We start from the raw sequence: 15,411 nt of genomic DNA, 5'->3' as shown, positions 1-15,411 counted from the left end.
TAGATTTTAATAAAAATATCAGCTGTACATTTATTCAATATTCATGTGTAGTTGTTAGACTAACTGCCCAAACGTAAAAAAAAAAAAAATATTTTGGGGTTTTATTATATAAAGTTCTGTGTTTATTTTTTCGCCTTTGCTCTTCCATGTCTTCAGTAGTAGTTCCATGTCCATATATTATTATTTCATGACTAAGTCTATCCATAGTCATAGTTCTAGATTCTCTAACTCTATAGATCTTGAAACAAAATCTATACCTATAGATTAGATCTAGACAGTCACTTGGAAGGCCAATTTTAGGATAAAGTTAGTCTCTCTCATTCGTTATTCGTTGGGATTAATAAAATAATAATTATTTATGCTATTAACAACTATCTTTACTATCTATACTATAGTATAGTACTATAGTTTACTATAGATATAGATCTAGATCTAGATTCTAATCTAGATTCTAGAATCCTAAGAATCTACATCTAGATCATCTAGGTCTAGATCTAGATCTACATCTATATAGTCAATATAGTATATTCTATATATTGAGTTATTATAATTGTAACATTCGCATTGTCATTGTAACTTTTTACTGTTAGTGTTAGTAAGTCACTAAGTGTTACTCAGTCATATTCGGAATTCGACAGTCACATTGATTATGATTGATTAATTATTTTTAATTTGATACTAAAAGTTAAAAGTAAAAGTACTGAATTTAGTTTACTGATACAGTTACTGAGTTACAGTGCAGTGATTGCAGTGTTATTCAAGTTATTGTTATTCACTGTCAAGTTAAAAATAAAATAATTATTATTTATTAATTAGAATTTAGATCTCTATGACTAAATTAATCTATTCTATATAAATTATATTCTTATATATCTAGATATATAGACAGATAAGTAGATATATCCAGTTACCAGTTCTAGATCTATCTTAGTATCTATGTCTAAAGTCTAAATTAAATAATAATAATTAATAGATAGATGAATGATAATCTACATTCTAGATGTCTATATTTAAAACATTTCAATATTATATAAAATATTTTAAAAATTAATTAATTAATTAATATATCATCATATTCTGTCATATTACTATATTATAGTATATATATACTTAATCTTATGATGTCTTATCAAATACTGTTACTTAATTAATGGTTACTTCATATAGTATAGTCTAGATACTATATTATCATAGAATATGATAGAAATAGAAGACTTTCTAATAGTTTAGATAGCACTGTGACTGTTCCTGAAGTTTCCAATTATATATAATTTAATACTAGAGTCTACAAGTCCATCCATTCATAAGATATGAATTTTTTTTGTCGCATTTTCACATAACAAAAATTAACATTAAAATAAAAAAAAACTATCAGCGAACATTAAACCAAATAAAAAGCATCTGGACCTGATGGTATTCCAGCTAGATTACTCAAAGAACTTTAGAAGCATTTAGCTAGCACCAGTGTTCAAAACGAACAGTCATCTCTTAACCAGGGCAGAGTACCAAGGGACTGGAATGAAGCTAATGTCACCCCCCTATTTAAAAAAGGAGAAAAATCTGACCCACGAAACAGACCAGTATCACTAACCAGCATCATTATATGCAAAATCCTAGAACACATAATATGTAACAACTTCATAAACTACTTAAAGACAAACATAATGTCCTTACTCCATACCAACATGGCTTTAGGAAATACCGGTATAGATCATGTAAAACACTATAATAGGACTAATTGATGATTTTTCAAAGGTTTAGATAACAGTGAGCAAATAGATGTTATCTTACTAGATTTTTCCAAAGCTTTTGACAAAAATAGAAAAATAAAAACAACACAGGATACAGATATTTTACAAAGAGAATTAGATGAATTACAGAAATGGGAATTAAATTGGAACATGTCTTTCCACCCACAAAAAATGTCAGTTATTAAGAATAACAAAAAAAAAACTAAAACAAATTAATTCCACTTATCTTATTCATGGTAAACCAGTAAAACGCAAAATACATAGGTGTAATAATAAATGAAAAACTTTCATGGAATCCCCATATTGATGAAACTATAAAAAAACAAAGCATTAGGGTTTATTAAAATAAATTTAGACTATAAATCAAATAAGAACAATAATAAAACTAAAATGTTATTTAACGGTTAGGCCAATAATAGAATATGCATCCTCTGTTTGGGAAACATTAAGAAAATGAAACAGACACAAAAAAGAGCAGTGAGATTCATAACAAACGAATATTCACATTTGACTAGAGTAACACCTTTAGTAAAATCACTAAATCTGGAAAGCCTTCAGGATAGAAGACTCAAAAGTAAAGTAGCAATTTTACATAAAAATCTGAACTATAATCTTCAAATACAAAAACAAAATCTAATAAAATACTCAGAAAGACACAAGGATAAGGGCACATTCCTTGTTCCATATGCTAGGACAAATTAGTACAAATGCTCCTTCTTCCCTAGTGCTATTGAATGAGATTTTCAGAAAACGGAATAAAAGCGTGTATAATTTCACAAACTTTTATCTTACAGTTAAAAATGATATATCAAAATAAAACTTAAGATATGTTAATAAATCTAAGTATCTTAAATGTTTTTTTTAATTTCTTTTGTGTTTAAATTTTTTTGTTTTTTTTTTAACTTACTTAGTATGACATTTCTTTCTTTTCAGTAATTTTTTTTGTTTGAGAATTTTTTTGTAATAATTGATTATTATAACATTTATTCTGAGCTTTCCAATGATATATTAATTACAGCTAGATCCAACTGTTAAAAAAATAATTTTTTAAATGCAGTGTCACTTAACCTATAATATATTATTATAATTATATATAATGCTGACAATTTTTTCTGGATATGGAACTAAAATGTTTACTATTTCGCTAATTTTTATCCTATAGTAAAAATAATATTTCATTATATAGTTGTTTTTTTTAGAGAGTAAAAGAATAAATCATAATTAAAATATTGCTTATGATATGCCCTATATTAAAAAAAATCTTTACTCATTGCGAGGTTATTATTAAATTTTTTTTTTCTGTAGTAAAATTTTTATTTATTAATAGTTTAAACACTTCTAGTGAGATAAACAGTTTCAGAACGAAAAAAAAAAATGAATAAACCAGATTTAAAGCTGAATAGTTTTAAAAAGATGTTGAAACTTTGAGGCTTAAGTAAGCAATTATACAGGGGCAAGAGTTATCCAACTTGACAAAATCTTAAAAATTGTAATCAAAATAGTTCTGAAATAATTATTTTGAAAATGCATATTTAGACTCTTACGAGTGTAATTAAAAACACAAAAAACTATTTAAATAAATGCAGAACATTAGGCCTGACATGTTGTTTTTTTTGGTAATCAAAATTTTTCTCTATAGACTATCCCCAAAACTGTTAATTCCCATAGGGCCCAATTTCCAACTTTGTAAACCACATGTGTGTAAGATTGCAATAAAACTTGGTAGATTTATGGCCAGGCATGATATCTAAAAGGGGAAAAAAATAAACCTTGGCGGTATTCTATTCTGGCTTCTGTATTGGTGAAAACAAAAAAAAGTGATATTTTTCAACCTGTTTTTAAACTAACACAAAAAATTTCTCAAATTTTAGGTCATTTGCTGCTTCCACTTTTCTGTTTTTTTTTCACATATACCTAGATAATATATCTAGATTCTTTAGTATTACCTAATAGATTATCTAATAGATAGAATACTAGATCTACATTCTAGTATTTAAAATTAGAATATAATTAGATCAAGATTTAGAATCTTGTAGTAATAGTAATACTATCAAGTGGGGGGTGTATGAATGTGCGGGCTTATAGGCATAGGCGCCATAGGCAGGGAATATGCACGAAAAATACGGTAATCTATCTAGTACTCTTTTTTTTTAAAAAGGGTATACAATAATTGTTGCAAATATCTTAAAAACCTAGAAAATTCTTTTTTAATCTAGAAACAATTGAATGAAAGTAAAAGGATATTAAAATAACTTCCTGTGCTTTCAGATTAAACTGTCTCACTTATTGTCTTGCTCTATAATACATACTCGTTTGAAAGTGTATGTACCTATGACCATGTGTATTATTAGTCTCCTAATCAAACAACTTTGGCAGAATTTAAGTCATTGATTAACATGCATGACTAGATAGACCCAGGAACAGGTGTAGGACTTCTTCATTTTTGATTTAATGTCTGTATTTCATAAATATAAGAAAACATGCAAGTTTATGGAAGTTATGCATTATCTGCATGCTAAAACTTTTTGAGATTAAATGTTAAAAGAAATTCTTTGTAAACTCAAATTACAGAATAACAAAGTTAACTCCATTATTGAAATAAAGTAGAAATCACAGTGATAATCAAAATATAAACTTAACTACAGAAACACTGGTATAATGTTAGTATAACTAACTGACAGACCTGTATTAAGATTAACAGCCTGACTTTAATATATTCTCTTGAATTAGAGTGTGATTGCTAATTCAATGAAAAAATAACATGTGTAAGTTTTGGAAATAAACTATTACATCCTAGCCCAAACCTCCTAGATAGGATGGCCGTGGGAAGGTTTGAAGATGGTTGTCCGGAGTGCATACCACACAACCAGCCACATTGTATATATATATATATCCATAATGGTCCTTATCCAAAATAGTGAGTGAAAATTAGTATGATGCTTCATTTCCATCATTATAGCTAGATTTATTTAATTAATTATTGTAAGAAACATTTGGTAATATGCCCAACTTTATTTTTGTGTCTGCTTATTTGTTTTTAAAATATATCTGCTAGCAAATATCAAGGATGAATTCCCAAAGACTGCTGTCTATTCTAGTTTCAAGAACACTGACTCAAAGAACACCAGCCCCCTCAATACAATCATGGTCAAGATTACGGGCTACTTCAGTTGTCCAAGAAAAACGCTTTTGTTCCTCTGTACCTAAACCACAGAAACAATTGTAAGTTTATCAATACCCGGTACTTATCTTTACTTTTTTATTTCAGCTATACTCAATATATTGTTTTTTTATTTTGAACTTTAAAAAATTTTCCATTTTATAAAATTTTTATGAAATGAAAGGTTTTATGTATATATATACTTACTAATTTTCTTGTCTTTTCATAAAAACATGAAACAGACAACTTGAGTAGTATAGTCTCACTTGACCTTGTAACTTTTTTCTTACCCAACATATATCCCTTGATATTATAAATTATATTGAAAATTGATATGGCTTACACCTGAATGATATGCATGGAAGTTTTGTAATCATTGACATGTATCTATATATGCTCAATTTTTAGATTAAAAGCAGTTTCACTAATCTTTTAAAATACATTCTTAGCATCATCCCAACACACATACTTAATTGAATCAATACTTAGATTTTTTAAACAAATATTTTTATACTTACTGATTCATGTGCTTGGCTTCATTGAAAAATTTGGTAATGACGTTTTAAAGCTATACTTTTTTTTTTTTTTTTTTTTCCTTTTCCCTTTCATCCTTCTATGAAATGGCACATGTATATCAAAATGGCTTCTTCGCAATTATAGTTCATTAATTCAAATAGCCCTCAGGAATAAAATATACCTTTGCATTATTCCTCTAATTGGACTGTCTTATGGGAGAATAATGCAAAGGTATATATATATATATATATATTATGCTTAATGGCTATTTGAATTTATGAACTATAATTGGGAAGGGGGGGCATTTCATAGTTTGTCTCTCCTCTATTACACACATTCTTCTTTGATGTATCATTTGTAGTCCTTAAATTTCTGAGCTTCCCTTTTATACACATATACAAAGGGAAATTTTATTTATCTAGAATAAAAAATGGTATTTCACATTAAAACCTGGATTGAAACAACACCAAAAATAATAAATTTGGAATGATCAAATTAGAAAAGTGCTGCTGAGTTATTCTAAAGACATGCTAAAGAATAACTGGGGAAAATTCATATTTTTTAAATTGCCCCTTGATGGGAGAATTAGTGGTTATAGAGCTGCAAGGCAGCCGTGGTTTGAATTCCGAGTTTTCCTTCTCCTAAGTTTGTAGCCAGCTAAGGCTAATGAGCCCCTCCTGCATGAAGCTTGTTATCACATATATATTACTAAACATGCTAGAAGAGTTTTAATTGATCTATATCATTTTAGTTAGGCCTATTAGACATCATGTTATACCCTGATGTCCATACTAATTAAGGGCTGCATTTTTTAAATTTGAACTTTGGTTATTTTAAGAAACAGTAATACAAGCATTTAAAACATAGATGTTTAAAAAAGTATTATTTAGTTCTGCTGTAAAATTAATTTCAGTGTGACTATTGTGTTTATTGATCGTGATGGTGATAGAATAGTGACTAAAGGCTGTGTGGGAGATACTCTGCTCAATGTTGCAATAAATAATGATGTTGAATTGGAAGGTAGTTAGTTTTATCTTAAAACACCACTGGCAGAAAATTTCTAAGGCCTCAGTTTATCTTTTTTTTTTTTTTTTTTTTGATCTTTTAAAATTAATTCCCACACAAATATAAATCTTCATCATATCCCAGTGTCCGTAAATTATGCAATAATGTTGTTCTTTTAACAAGTTATGTGACAAGTTTCTTCAATAGTGGTTAATAGAAGAGGCTAATCTCCCTCTTCTTTCTAGCCCTTAAATAAGCAGTATAATTTTTTTTTATTAAAAGAAAAAACACACACACACTTCGTTCAGGGAAAGAATTCCTTATTTATGACTAAATATATCAATAATGTATTTATTTATTTTCATTTTTTTATACTAAACAAAATAATTAATTATCAATAATTAATTGACCAATTGGTTAATTTTTTAGTTGATTCATGTTTTGTTAGGTACAATAAAAATAATTGTGTAAAGTTTCAACTTGATCTGAGAATGGGTGTAGGAAAAATAGCATGTTCATATTTTTACCAGACAGATAGAAAGAGTGAATTGATATAAGCTTTTTTAAAAAGTAGAACTATATTATCCCTAATATGTGGTGTGGATATTTTGATGATAAGACAATAATTTTGTCAGTTACTTGTATTAGATAAGTATTTCATTTAAAAATATTAAAACTTGGGCCCTTCTGAGTCTACAGATCTACTTCAAGACTTTTTACCAAGTCATTAAAATTTCTGAACATTAACATTTTCTATCTGTAGAGCAGTATGGAAATGTCATAGTTAATCTTATAATCAGTATTGCAACAGATGAGGCATCTATATTAAAGGCCAATCTTTATATAGGATAAATAAGTGTTTCTGAGGCCATAGTTGTTTTTTTCTGGTGTTGTTTTCAATGCATATCTTTAAGTACTGTGCACATAATTTGACCTTTCATTTCAGAGTGAATGTGACATTTTTATTGCGGGATGGTAAGAAACAACAAGTCAAGGCTAAAGTGGGTGACAATTTATTGGACATCATAATTGAAAACAATGTGGATATAGATGGATTTGGTTAGTTGCTCATTTTATGAGAAAAATAAATTGAGTGAATTTTTTATTTCCTGGGTTGTAAGGAGCATTTTCTAAAATCCTGAAACTTGCAGCTACTAGTAAATCCTGATTACCTGCAATTACTCGATAATTCTAAAATTATATTTATGTATTTCTTATCAGAAACTTAATAATGAAAATATGAGATAAAAATATTTATGTTAGTTTTCAGTTAGGATTTTGTGTACCAAATATTCACTTTTACAAATTTGATTTTAGACACTATTACAAGATAGTATTAAATAAAGGTTTTGTTTATAATTCTCATATGTATCAATATCATCAACCACTACAGTTTCCAGACTTGTGGTAAAGAAGTTATACTAAGATGTTTAGTTTTTTACTGCAATGATATTTTGAAATAGTGTGACTGTTATTATAATGAAATTTCTATCTTTCTATATAGTGTGGGAAACATAGTACATTCACTCTGATATGAATAGGTTTTAGCCAAAATGTAAACAAAGATTTTAAAAGTTTGCTAGTTTAATAAATACATTTAATGAATTAATGTTCATACCAGTACATATAAAAAAAAAAAATTAAGCAATGTTTATAGTTTTAGGCTTTTATGTCTTCTGTTATTGTCTCCCTTAAAAAGTCATTCCCTGGTTGGCTAATCCCATATTGATTTGTTTGGTCTCAGGTGCATGTGAAGGAACCCTGGCCTGCTCAACATGTCATTTAATCTTCAAGCCAGAAGATTTCAACAAGCTACCTGATAAGCCCACAGATGAAGAGCTAGATATGCTAGATTTAGCATTTGGACTAACTGAAACGTAAATATGTTTTATTGCTTTTATACTGAGCTGATTTTCTCTTTATATATATAATATAATCTATTAGTGGAGTTAGTACAATATTAACATCATGAATTCTTTAAAAATATTTTGTTTCATTTGGAAAAAAAAATTAGTGTACATTTATATTAATCTAATGCTAAGTTAATAAATAAACCAGTTTATTTTGAATTTTATTTAAATTCTCAACCTTTCAACCTTACATTTGAAGGGGGGGGGGGGGGGAATGAAGTAACTTCAAACCTCTTTTGCTTTGCTTTTATATCCTAAACTGAACACACTGTTCGCTTTTGCCAGTTTGGTAATAATAATCATAATGGTGATTTGTCCTTGAATCATTTTCATTGGCTATCATGTGGTACTTTCTATTTCTCTTAGTCAAAGACAAGCCTTTTTGGCAATGCTGGAGTCAAACATTTTCTAGAGACATGGCCAACAATTCATGCTCCTGACTCCAAGCCATGAGTGGCTTAGGGGAAATGCCACCTTTGTTAGAAGAGGCTATTGACCCACAGTTTAACATCTGTGGGTTTATTGGTACATGCAGTGAGCCCCCTAGCACTTTGACATGAGGGACAATGATGCTCTTTTGCTTTAGCTCATGTAGGAGTGTTGGCCATGCCTTCTTTCATGGCCCCAAGTATGTTTAAGCAGGCTAGTACTATGATCAGAGAGTGGGTACATGAGAAGTGGTTGAAATCCTGGGATGGATCTGACAGGGCCAGGGTTGTCAGGTAGCATTTGCGTTGTCTGGACCATGGAGATTTCTGGTGGAGGCTAAAACAATCAACAATTGTGCTGTGCAAAATGGGACACTGCCCCATATGTGCTTATTTTGCCTGGTTCTGACCAAATCTTGATGCATGTTTCTAACACTGTGAAGAATCAGTGGAGACGGTAATGCATCTCTTGCACAAGTTCTCGGAGCTGCGAGGTAACATCTGCAAAGTCACTAAATCTATATGAGAGCCATGATGCACTATGTTGAACAGCAGAGTTTCACGCATGGGCATGATGTTAGGAGCAGTCCTGCCTGCCCAGAAGCCAATCAGAGTTCATTTCAGAGACATGGCCTGTGCATAGAATAGAAGCTAAGATTACATTAAGATGGTATAAATGTACATCAGCTGTTGTAAACTTATTTTGGAAGCCAATTAATCTCTTTGAGATGTGTTGTTTAGGTAGGCTTAATCAATATCATGTGCATTTTAGTCAGTACAGTGATTCCATTTGTGTTATACATATGTCTGGATAATTTAACATATGTTGCAAATTTATTTCTGCATCAATAATTTTGTTTGAGAACTTTATGGTGATATTTTAAGTTATAACACTCATTTTATTATTTTCTGCCCCTTAATTAACAATAATATGTGGATCTCCATACTCACCATTCCCTAAGTCTCATCTATATATATAAATATATCAAACTTGAAGTCTGTTTAGAAGCTTGATAATTTTTTTTTTACAATCTGCTGCATATTTGGCTTGAACGCATTCAAGGCTCTGGAATCACCATTTAATAATAGTCTTATTTCAAGTCCATTTCCTCTGTGGGGTTTTCAGTTGTTGATTCACACTTTTTATGCATCAGAAGAAAAAAAAAGATGCTGTGGTGTGGTCTCTGCTTAGTGGTGCTTCACAATCAATTACCTTTTTTTTTTAGGTTGGGGGGTGGGAGGCAAGTATTGCCAATTTAATTTATTTAGCATATACCTGTACTTAAAACAAAATTATTTAAAAATTTGGCAACAGTTCGCTTAGCTTTCAGCTAAATTATATGTACAAAAAGTAATTTGAATAAATAAATGTTTTCACTTTTATGTACCATTTATCAGGTCACGGTTAGGTTGTCAAGTCATAGTAACAAAAGATATGGATGGCCTTGAGATAACAGTGCCGAAAGGAGTTTCAGATGCAAGGAAATGATGTGTTTGATTTCCCATGAGGTTCACTAGTTCCAGAAAGATTCAAAGACTAAATTAAGAAATTCTCCAGAAAGAATAATTATCAGGCTGTACTTGTATAGAACTAGACTAAATAATATGCACATTCTTGTTAACTTAAGATTTTATTCAATGATTATGTTGATATTCTGTAACAGGGGTTGGCAGTCCCTTAGTATTGCTGTTTGCCACAATAAGATATTCAAATCCTTTTGTCTAAGTATATAAACCATTTTTATGGGTAGCTATTATTGAAACAATTTTATTCTCTTTGAAATTCTTTTAATATTTTAATAAGTCAAAGAATTTAAACACCCTTAATGTTTTAGTACTTTGCCTCTTCATTTTTAAAACCAATTTTCATGCCAGTAATCCATGTTTCTGAATCAGTTGGGGCACCACATATGATCAACCAACTAGTTCCCTCCATTCCTCTATTTTCTGCCATCCTAAATTTCTTAGACAATTGTAAGGCCTTTCATTCTTAATATTATCTTCCTACTTTTTTTCCCACTTTCTTTTGACATTGCTTACTGCCAAGATATTTCAAACTTGATGTTATAAACTAAAAAAGTCCAAACTGTATTTTGGTAATAAACATTAGATGTTCAGGAAATAGTCCCTCTTTAGGTGTATCCTAAAAAAATTTGGCAAGCAGCTCAATTCTTAGTACCATGCCAGTAGGACTGGATAGGGGAGGGATATAGGCTGCAAAAGAAAAGAAAAGGAACTTTTCTGATATTGGGTAGTCTGAAACAGATTTTAAAGAGGTTAGTGAAAAGTAAAGCTCATATGCATGGGTCACTTGAACTCTACTGAAAAGGAAAATAACTTTGTGTAATTATTAAAAAATATTTCAATACCAGATATCTGATTTGACCACAAACATCTAAATAGATCAAACATCTAATTAGTTCAGATAGAGAATTGGTAGATATTTGTAAAACTAAAACTCACTCAAAAACATTGGTAACAGGCATACTAGATGTCTTCTTTCTGACATCATCCTTGTCATCTTACGTTTATGTATTCATTTTCTAGAATGTAATTGCACTGTGCCTAATGAAATGTACATAATTGGGTGAAACTTGTGTCACAATAAAACCATGCTGAAATTACATTTATAGCTCTTTGTCTGAGTTTACTGTGACAAGATAGTCTGACATTTTATCAAGGAGGAAACTTTTAAACATTTTAAAATCCAATATTTCTTGAATACAGGATAGCTTCTTTTTTATTGGATATATCCTTGAACTGAAATTTATTTGTCTTTTTCAGCAAGAAAAAATATGTTTTAATTTATATTTCCAGAAAAAAAAATGATATTTAAAAAAAAAATTGTGTTTCTATCATTTTCTTAGGTACGCCATTATGGTGTACCATGTCATGGCTTGTATGTTTTTCATAGTTTGCCCACCCCTGTTCTAGAAGAGTAATTGTATTGGTTACATTTTGTCGTCATTTGATATATTACTGATTTGAAATGCTAATAAATAGAAGATTTGAACTACTACTAAATAGAAAATGATTCTGATTCTGATTTTTTAAAAATTGTTAATGTCATTATAATATATTAAATTATTTTTAAGAAAATATCATGCAGTTTACTAAGTCTTATTTCTATTGCATTTAGGATGTGACAAAAACGTTGTGTCAAATGTCATTCTCTCCCACGAATTTTATGTTATCCAATTTTTACTTTAAAATGTTTGTTTCCTTATTGATTTTTATAGTTCAAGGTTAGTAGCCCTTATGCAATATATAGTTGTGCAGCAGAATGTAAGGCCAGTGTCAAATTATGAATTCAGTGTCACTTTAACTAAGATAGATGACATGTCTGAATCCCCATATCACAAATTAATACATCATGATTTAAATATTTACTGTTACATAGCATTTATTGATCAAATGCCATGTTCTTAAAAAGTACATTTACTGCGATGACAAACCTTTTCTCATATCACTGAAAAGGGAATGTTTGTAAAATGCTAAGTATGCATATAGTTGATTTTGTTATATTTTTTTTTCCATTGTTGAGTAATGTACTATATAAATAATTATGTTTACCATACATCCATACTACAGTACATTAGCCACTGTTTTGTGGGCTGCACTTGTTGTACTTGCAATGTATTGGATGTTTGTTATCTTGGTGCTTTCATGTAGAACATTATTTGCTATACAATTACAGTGATACTGCTCTTGTAATACTATCACCCAGTATCTATGTATGTTTGTGCAAATCAATGCAAAGGCAAAGCTGCACAAAAGAAAAAAAAATATCTGTTACATGTTTTTTTCTGCATAAAAGCAATATCATTTTAGATGTAAAAAAAAAAAAAGTACCCTTTCAAGCCTTGTAGTGCAGATGATGTAAAGTATATGGCCAATGGATAACAAGGGTGTCATGTGGCCAGCACAATAATCATTTACTTCTCAAAATCCTGAAATTCAAAATCTTAGTCTTCACCGAGATCGAATGCAAGCCCCCTCGATTCAAAATCCAAGCACTTTACCACTCAGCCACCACACTGTGGTAATTTTATTAATTTCCACTAGGTCAATTAAAATATGAAAACTAGTGACTAATTTTATCTTTTTAGCATACTATTAACATGCTAACATATAAATATATTAGAAGAACTGTTCCAAAGAAGTTTATTGTATGACTTATCAGTAAAAAAAACAACACAACTTTTATTCATATTTGAAATGTTTAAAATAGATGCAGATAATGAAATCAATGTTTACCAGCATCAGAGAAATAGACATAATATATGTATATGGGTAAGCTACATACATTTCCCAGTTGTTGTTTTTTTAAAGTAGTAATGTCCACTCTCACAGATTTCAATGAGAATAGAATACTACTGTAGCAACTTGGTCAATGAAAGGCCTATACAATGGTTGTCAACTATAATTGCTGGATTGATGAATTAACTTTTGTTCATTTGTGACTGCCCAGAAGTAGGTTGCTAGATAGGAAGCGAATGTTGTGTGTGATTTGGTGAATGTATTTAGTGTGTGTCAACAGATTTTAGAATTTATTTTAATCGGATTTTTAACAGAAAAAAAAAGATGAATGCATAATAAAAGAAATGCTCACAATAGTTCAGCTTTTGTTATTGTTAGTCACTTTGGGTTGGTAAAAGAGTGGCCTAGCACTAGAAATATGTCAATTCAAAGTATCTGGGGTTGTATGGTGAGTGACCATTGTCAACAGGATGACTTCCCTTTACCGAAGTCTCGATGTGAAATCTGGAGGAGCAGGTGGCTATCAGGCAAGCTCAAGTTGACTTCTCTACGGGAAGCCTGCTTGTGGATTACTTCTTAATCTGGTGGACGGTTGTTCTACCATAATGCGTCTTTTGTTATAATTGCCATGCTCTAGTCCAACTAGAATATAAAAAAAAAAAAGATACCCCACTACCGTTTCTGATTTTAAGCTAGAACTGTGTGGCTTAACGCCCTTTCAGGCAGAGTATGAATATATATATATATTTTAAAAAATGTTTTATTCGTACGCAGACGCCTGCAAGCCCAAATGCGCAACTTAAAAAAGAAAAAAAAACAACCTAGGCTTATCATTTCATTGATGAAACACTACGCCGGCACATATTTCTCAAAGCACAGCGTATTCTTCTAGTAAGCCTATTGAATTAAAAGACGGACATTCACTAAGTCAAATTTCGTTCTCTGTTCTGCGACATTAATCATCAAAAACTCATCGAAAATACATCGAGCTGTTACTTCTCGTTGAAAGGCTGAAAGCTCAACACTTTTAGTTATGGCGCTATCTTGGGGAACTACCTAGTTTCACACCAAAGGGAACATGACTCCACTAATAGTCTACATAAATCAACATCCTTCCCTTTTTATCGACGAACATGTTTTCTCTCATCTTTCTTTCTCCACAACAAACTCAAATACGTATCGTCGATGATACACAAACACGCGATGCTTTATACATTACTAATAAAGGGAGGGGGCATCATGCCCCGGGCGTCACTCTCACAGACGGGCGAGATGCAGTGGGGCGATACAATTTTTAAAAGCGTATATCAACTCACTCTCGTGGTAAAAAGTGAAGGCCTACAACTTATTTCTCTCACACCCATTTTCGTATCAAGTTGAAACTTCGCACAATTATTTATTGACATAGACAAGATATGAATCAATAAAAAAGTAACCAATATGTCAATTAATTACTGGTAATTAATTATAGTTTGATATCAAAAAGCGAAACTAATCCTTCAGTATTCGCAGATATAACTAATTTTGTTGGGTTTAGTCCACTTCAATAATTGTTAACGCTATCTCTCCCTCACGCATTCTCCAATCAAGTAGATACTTTAAAAAATCATTTATTGTAGCTAACAAATTAGTCAATTAATTATTGATAATTAATCATTTTGAGATCAAAAAAGGGAAATAACTTCTATATTATTGATATATATAGTTTTAAAGGCGGAGTTTTTTTCCCTTTAGATAAACCTTTTTTTTATGGATTTTTATATTTTGCTTGTTTCCGTGTTGGGCCCGAAGATAGGGGGGGGGGGGGGAGGGGAATTACTCCATTTCAGCCTTAATTGTCCTCTGGAAAGATATCCGAATAAGGGATTTGTTCTGTAGTCACAGATTAATAATACATTACTGTAGACGTTACTATTTAATAATGATAATAACGAGACTGTCTTTATCAAGGTAGACATATATAACTAACTTTTATTTCCGTCCGATTCTTTGCTTTCGCATAAAACATAGACAACAAACAATGACGTAATATCTTCTAATATTAACACATCCTTCCTTTTGAAGCTATTATCACATCCTTCCTTTTAAAGTTCTTAATACTTATATTTACAAGGAATTTTGACAACTCTACCACTTCTGGTTGTCTTGACCGGCACAGCAAGTTCTCTAGATATTGGTTTATAATTGTCTGTTTCTTTTGTTCTAACAGTTTGCTGTTCATTGTCTTCGTCGGTGTCATAGTACCCACAGATGTCTTCTTCGTAGCTCTTGTTTAAAAACCGTTGATTTCGTCTGTATGTTTTCCCACCATTTGTCTTTATGATGTAAGATCTGGGTGATGGATGTTTCTTAATGACGACTGCTTTCTGCCATGTTTGTCC

General features: G+C 30.5%; 1 protein-coding gene across 2 annotated transcripts; it reads left to right on the top strand.

The window, feature by feature from the left end:
* Positions 1 to 131: 131 nt before the first annotated feature.
* Positions 132 to 13,386, top strand: LOC106050944 (adrenodoxin-like protein 2, mitochondrial). Of its 2 annotated transcripts, none has more exons than XM_013206036.2 (5): positions 132 to 306; positions 4,807 to 4,973; positions 6,341 to 6,447; positions 8,177 to 8,309; positions 10,169 to 13,386. In XM_013206036.2, the coding sequence occupies exons 2-5, from the start codon at positions 4,819 to 4,821 to the stop codon at positions 10,257 to 10,259; spliced, it is 486 nt and encodes a 161-aa protein (XP_013061490.1). In that variant the 5' UTR covers positions 132 to 306; positions 4,807 to 4,818; the 3' UTR covers positions 10,260 to 13,386. The 2 variants fall into 2 exon arrangements, with proteins under 2 accessions (XP_013061490.1, XP_013061489.1); XM_013206035.2 differs by lacking the exon at positions 6,341 to 6,447 and adding an exon at positions 7,379 to 7,491 and having other exon boundaries at positions 137 to 306.
* The last annotated feature ends 2,025 nt before the right edge of the window (positions 13,387 to 15,411 follow it).

Source organism: Biomphalaria glabrata, chromosome 6 (assembly GCF_947242115.1).
Source record: "Biomphalaria glabrata chromosome 6, xgBioGlab47.1, whole genome shotgun sequence".
Taxonomy (NCBI): domain Eukaryota; kingdom Metazoa; phylum Mollusca; class Gastropoda; family Planorbidae; genus Biomphalaria; species Biomphalaria glabrata.
The sequence above is the reverse complement of the archived record's forward strand: the minus strand, read 5'-3'. Positions and strand labels throughout refer to the sequence as shown.

Bases quoted from the DNA above. Each gene is read 5' to 3' on its own strand.
- LOC106050944 (XM_013206035.2), top strand. From the start codon at position 4,819: ATGAATTCCCAAAGACTGCTGTCTATTCTAGTTTCAAGAACACTGACT. The intron at 4,974-7,378 runs GTAAGTTTATCA...CTTTCATTTCAG, and splicing joins CCTAAACCACAGAAACAATT to AGTGAATGTGACATTTTTAT. The intron at 7,492-8,176 runs GTTAGTTGCTCA...GTTTGGTCTCAG, and splicing joins TGTGGATATAGATGGATTTG to GTGCATGTGAAGGAACCCTG.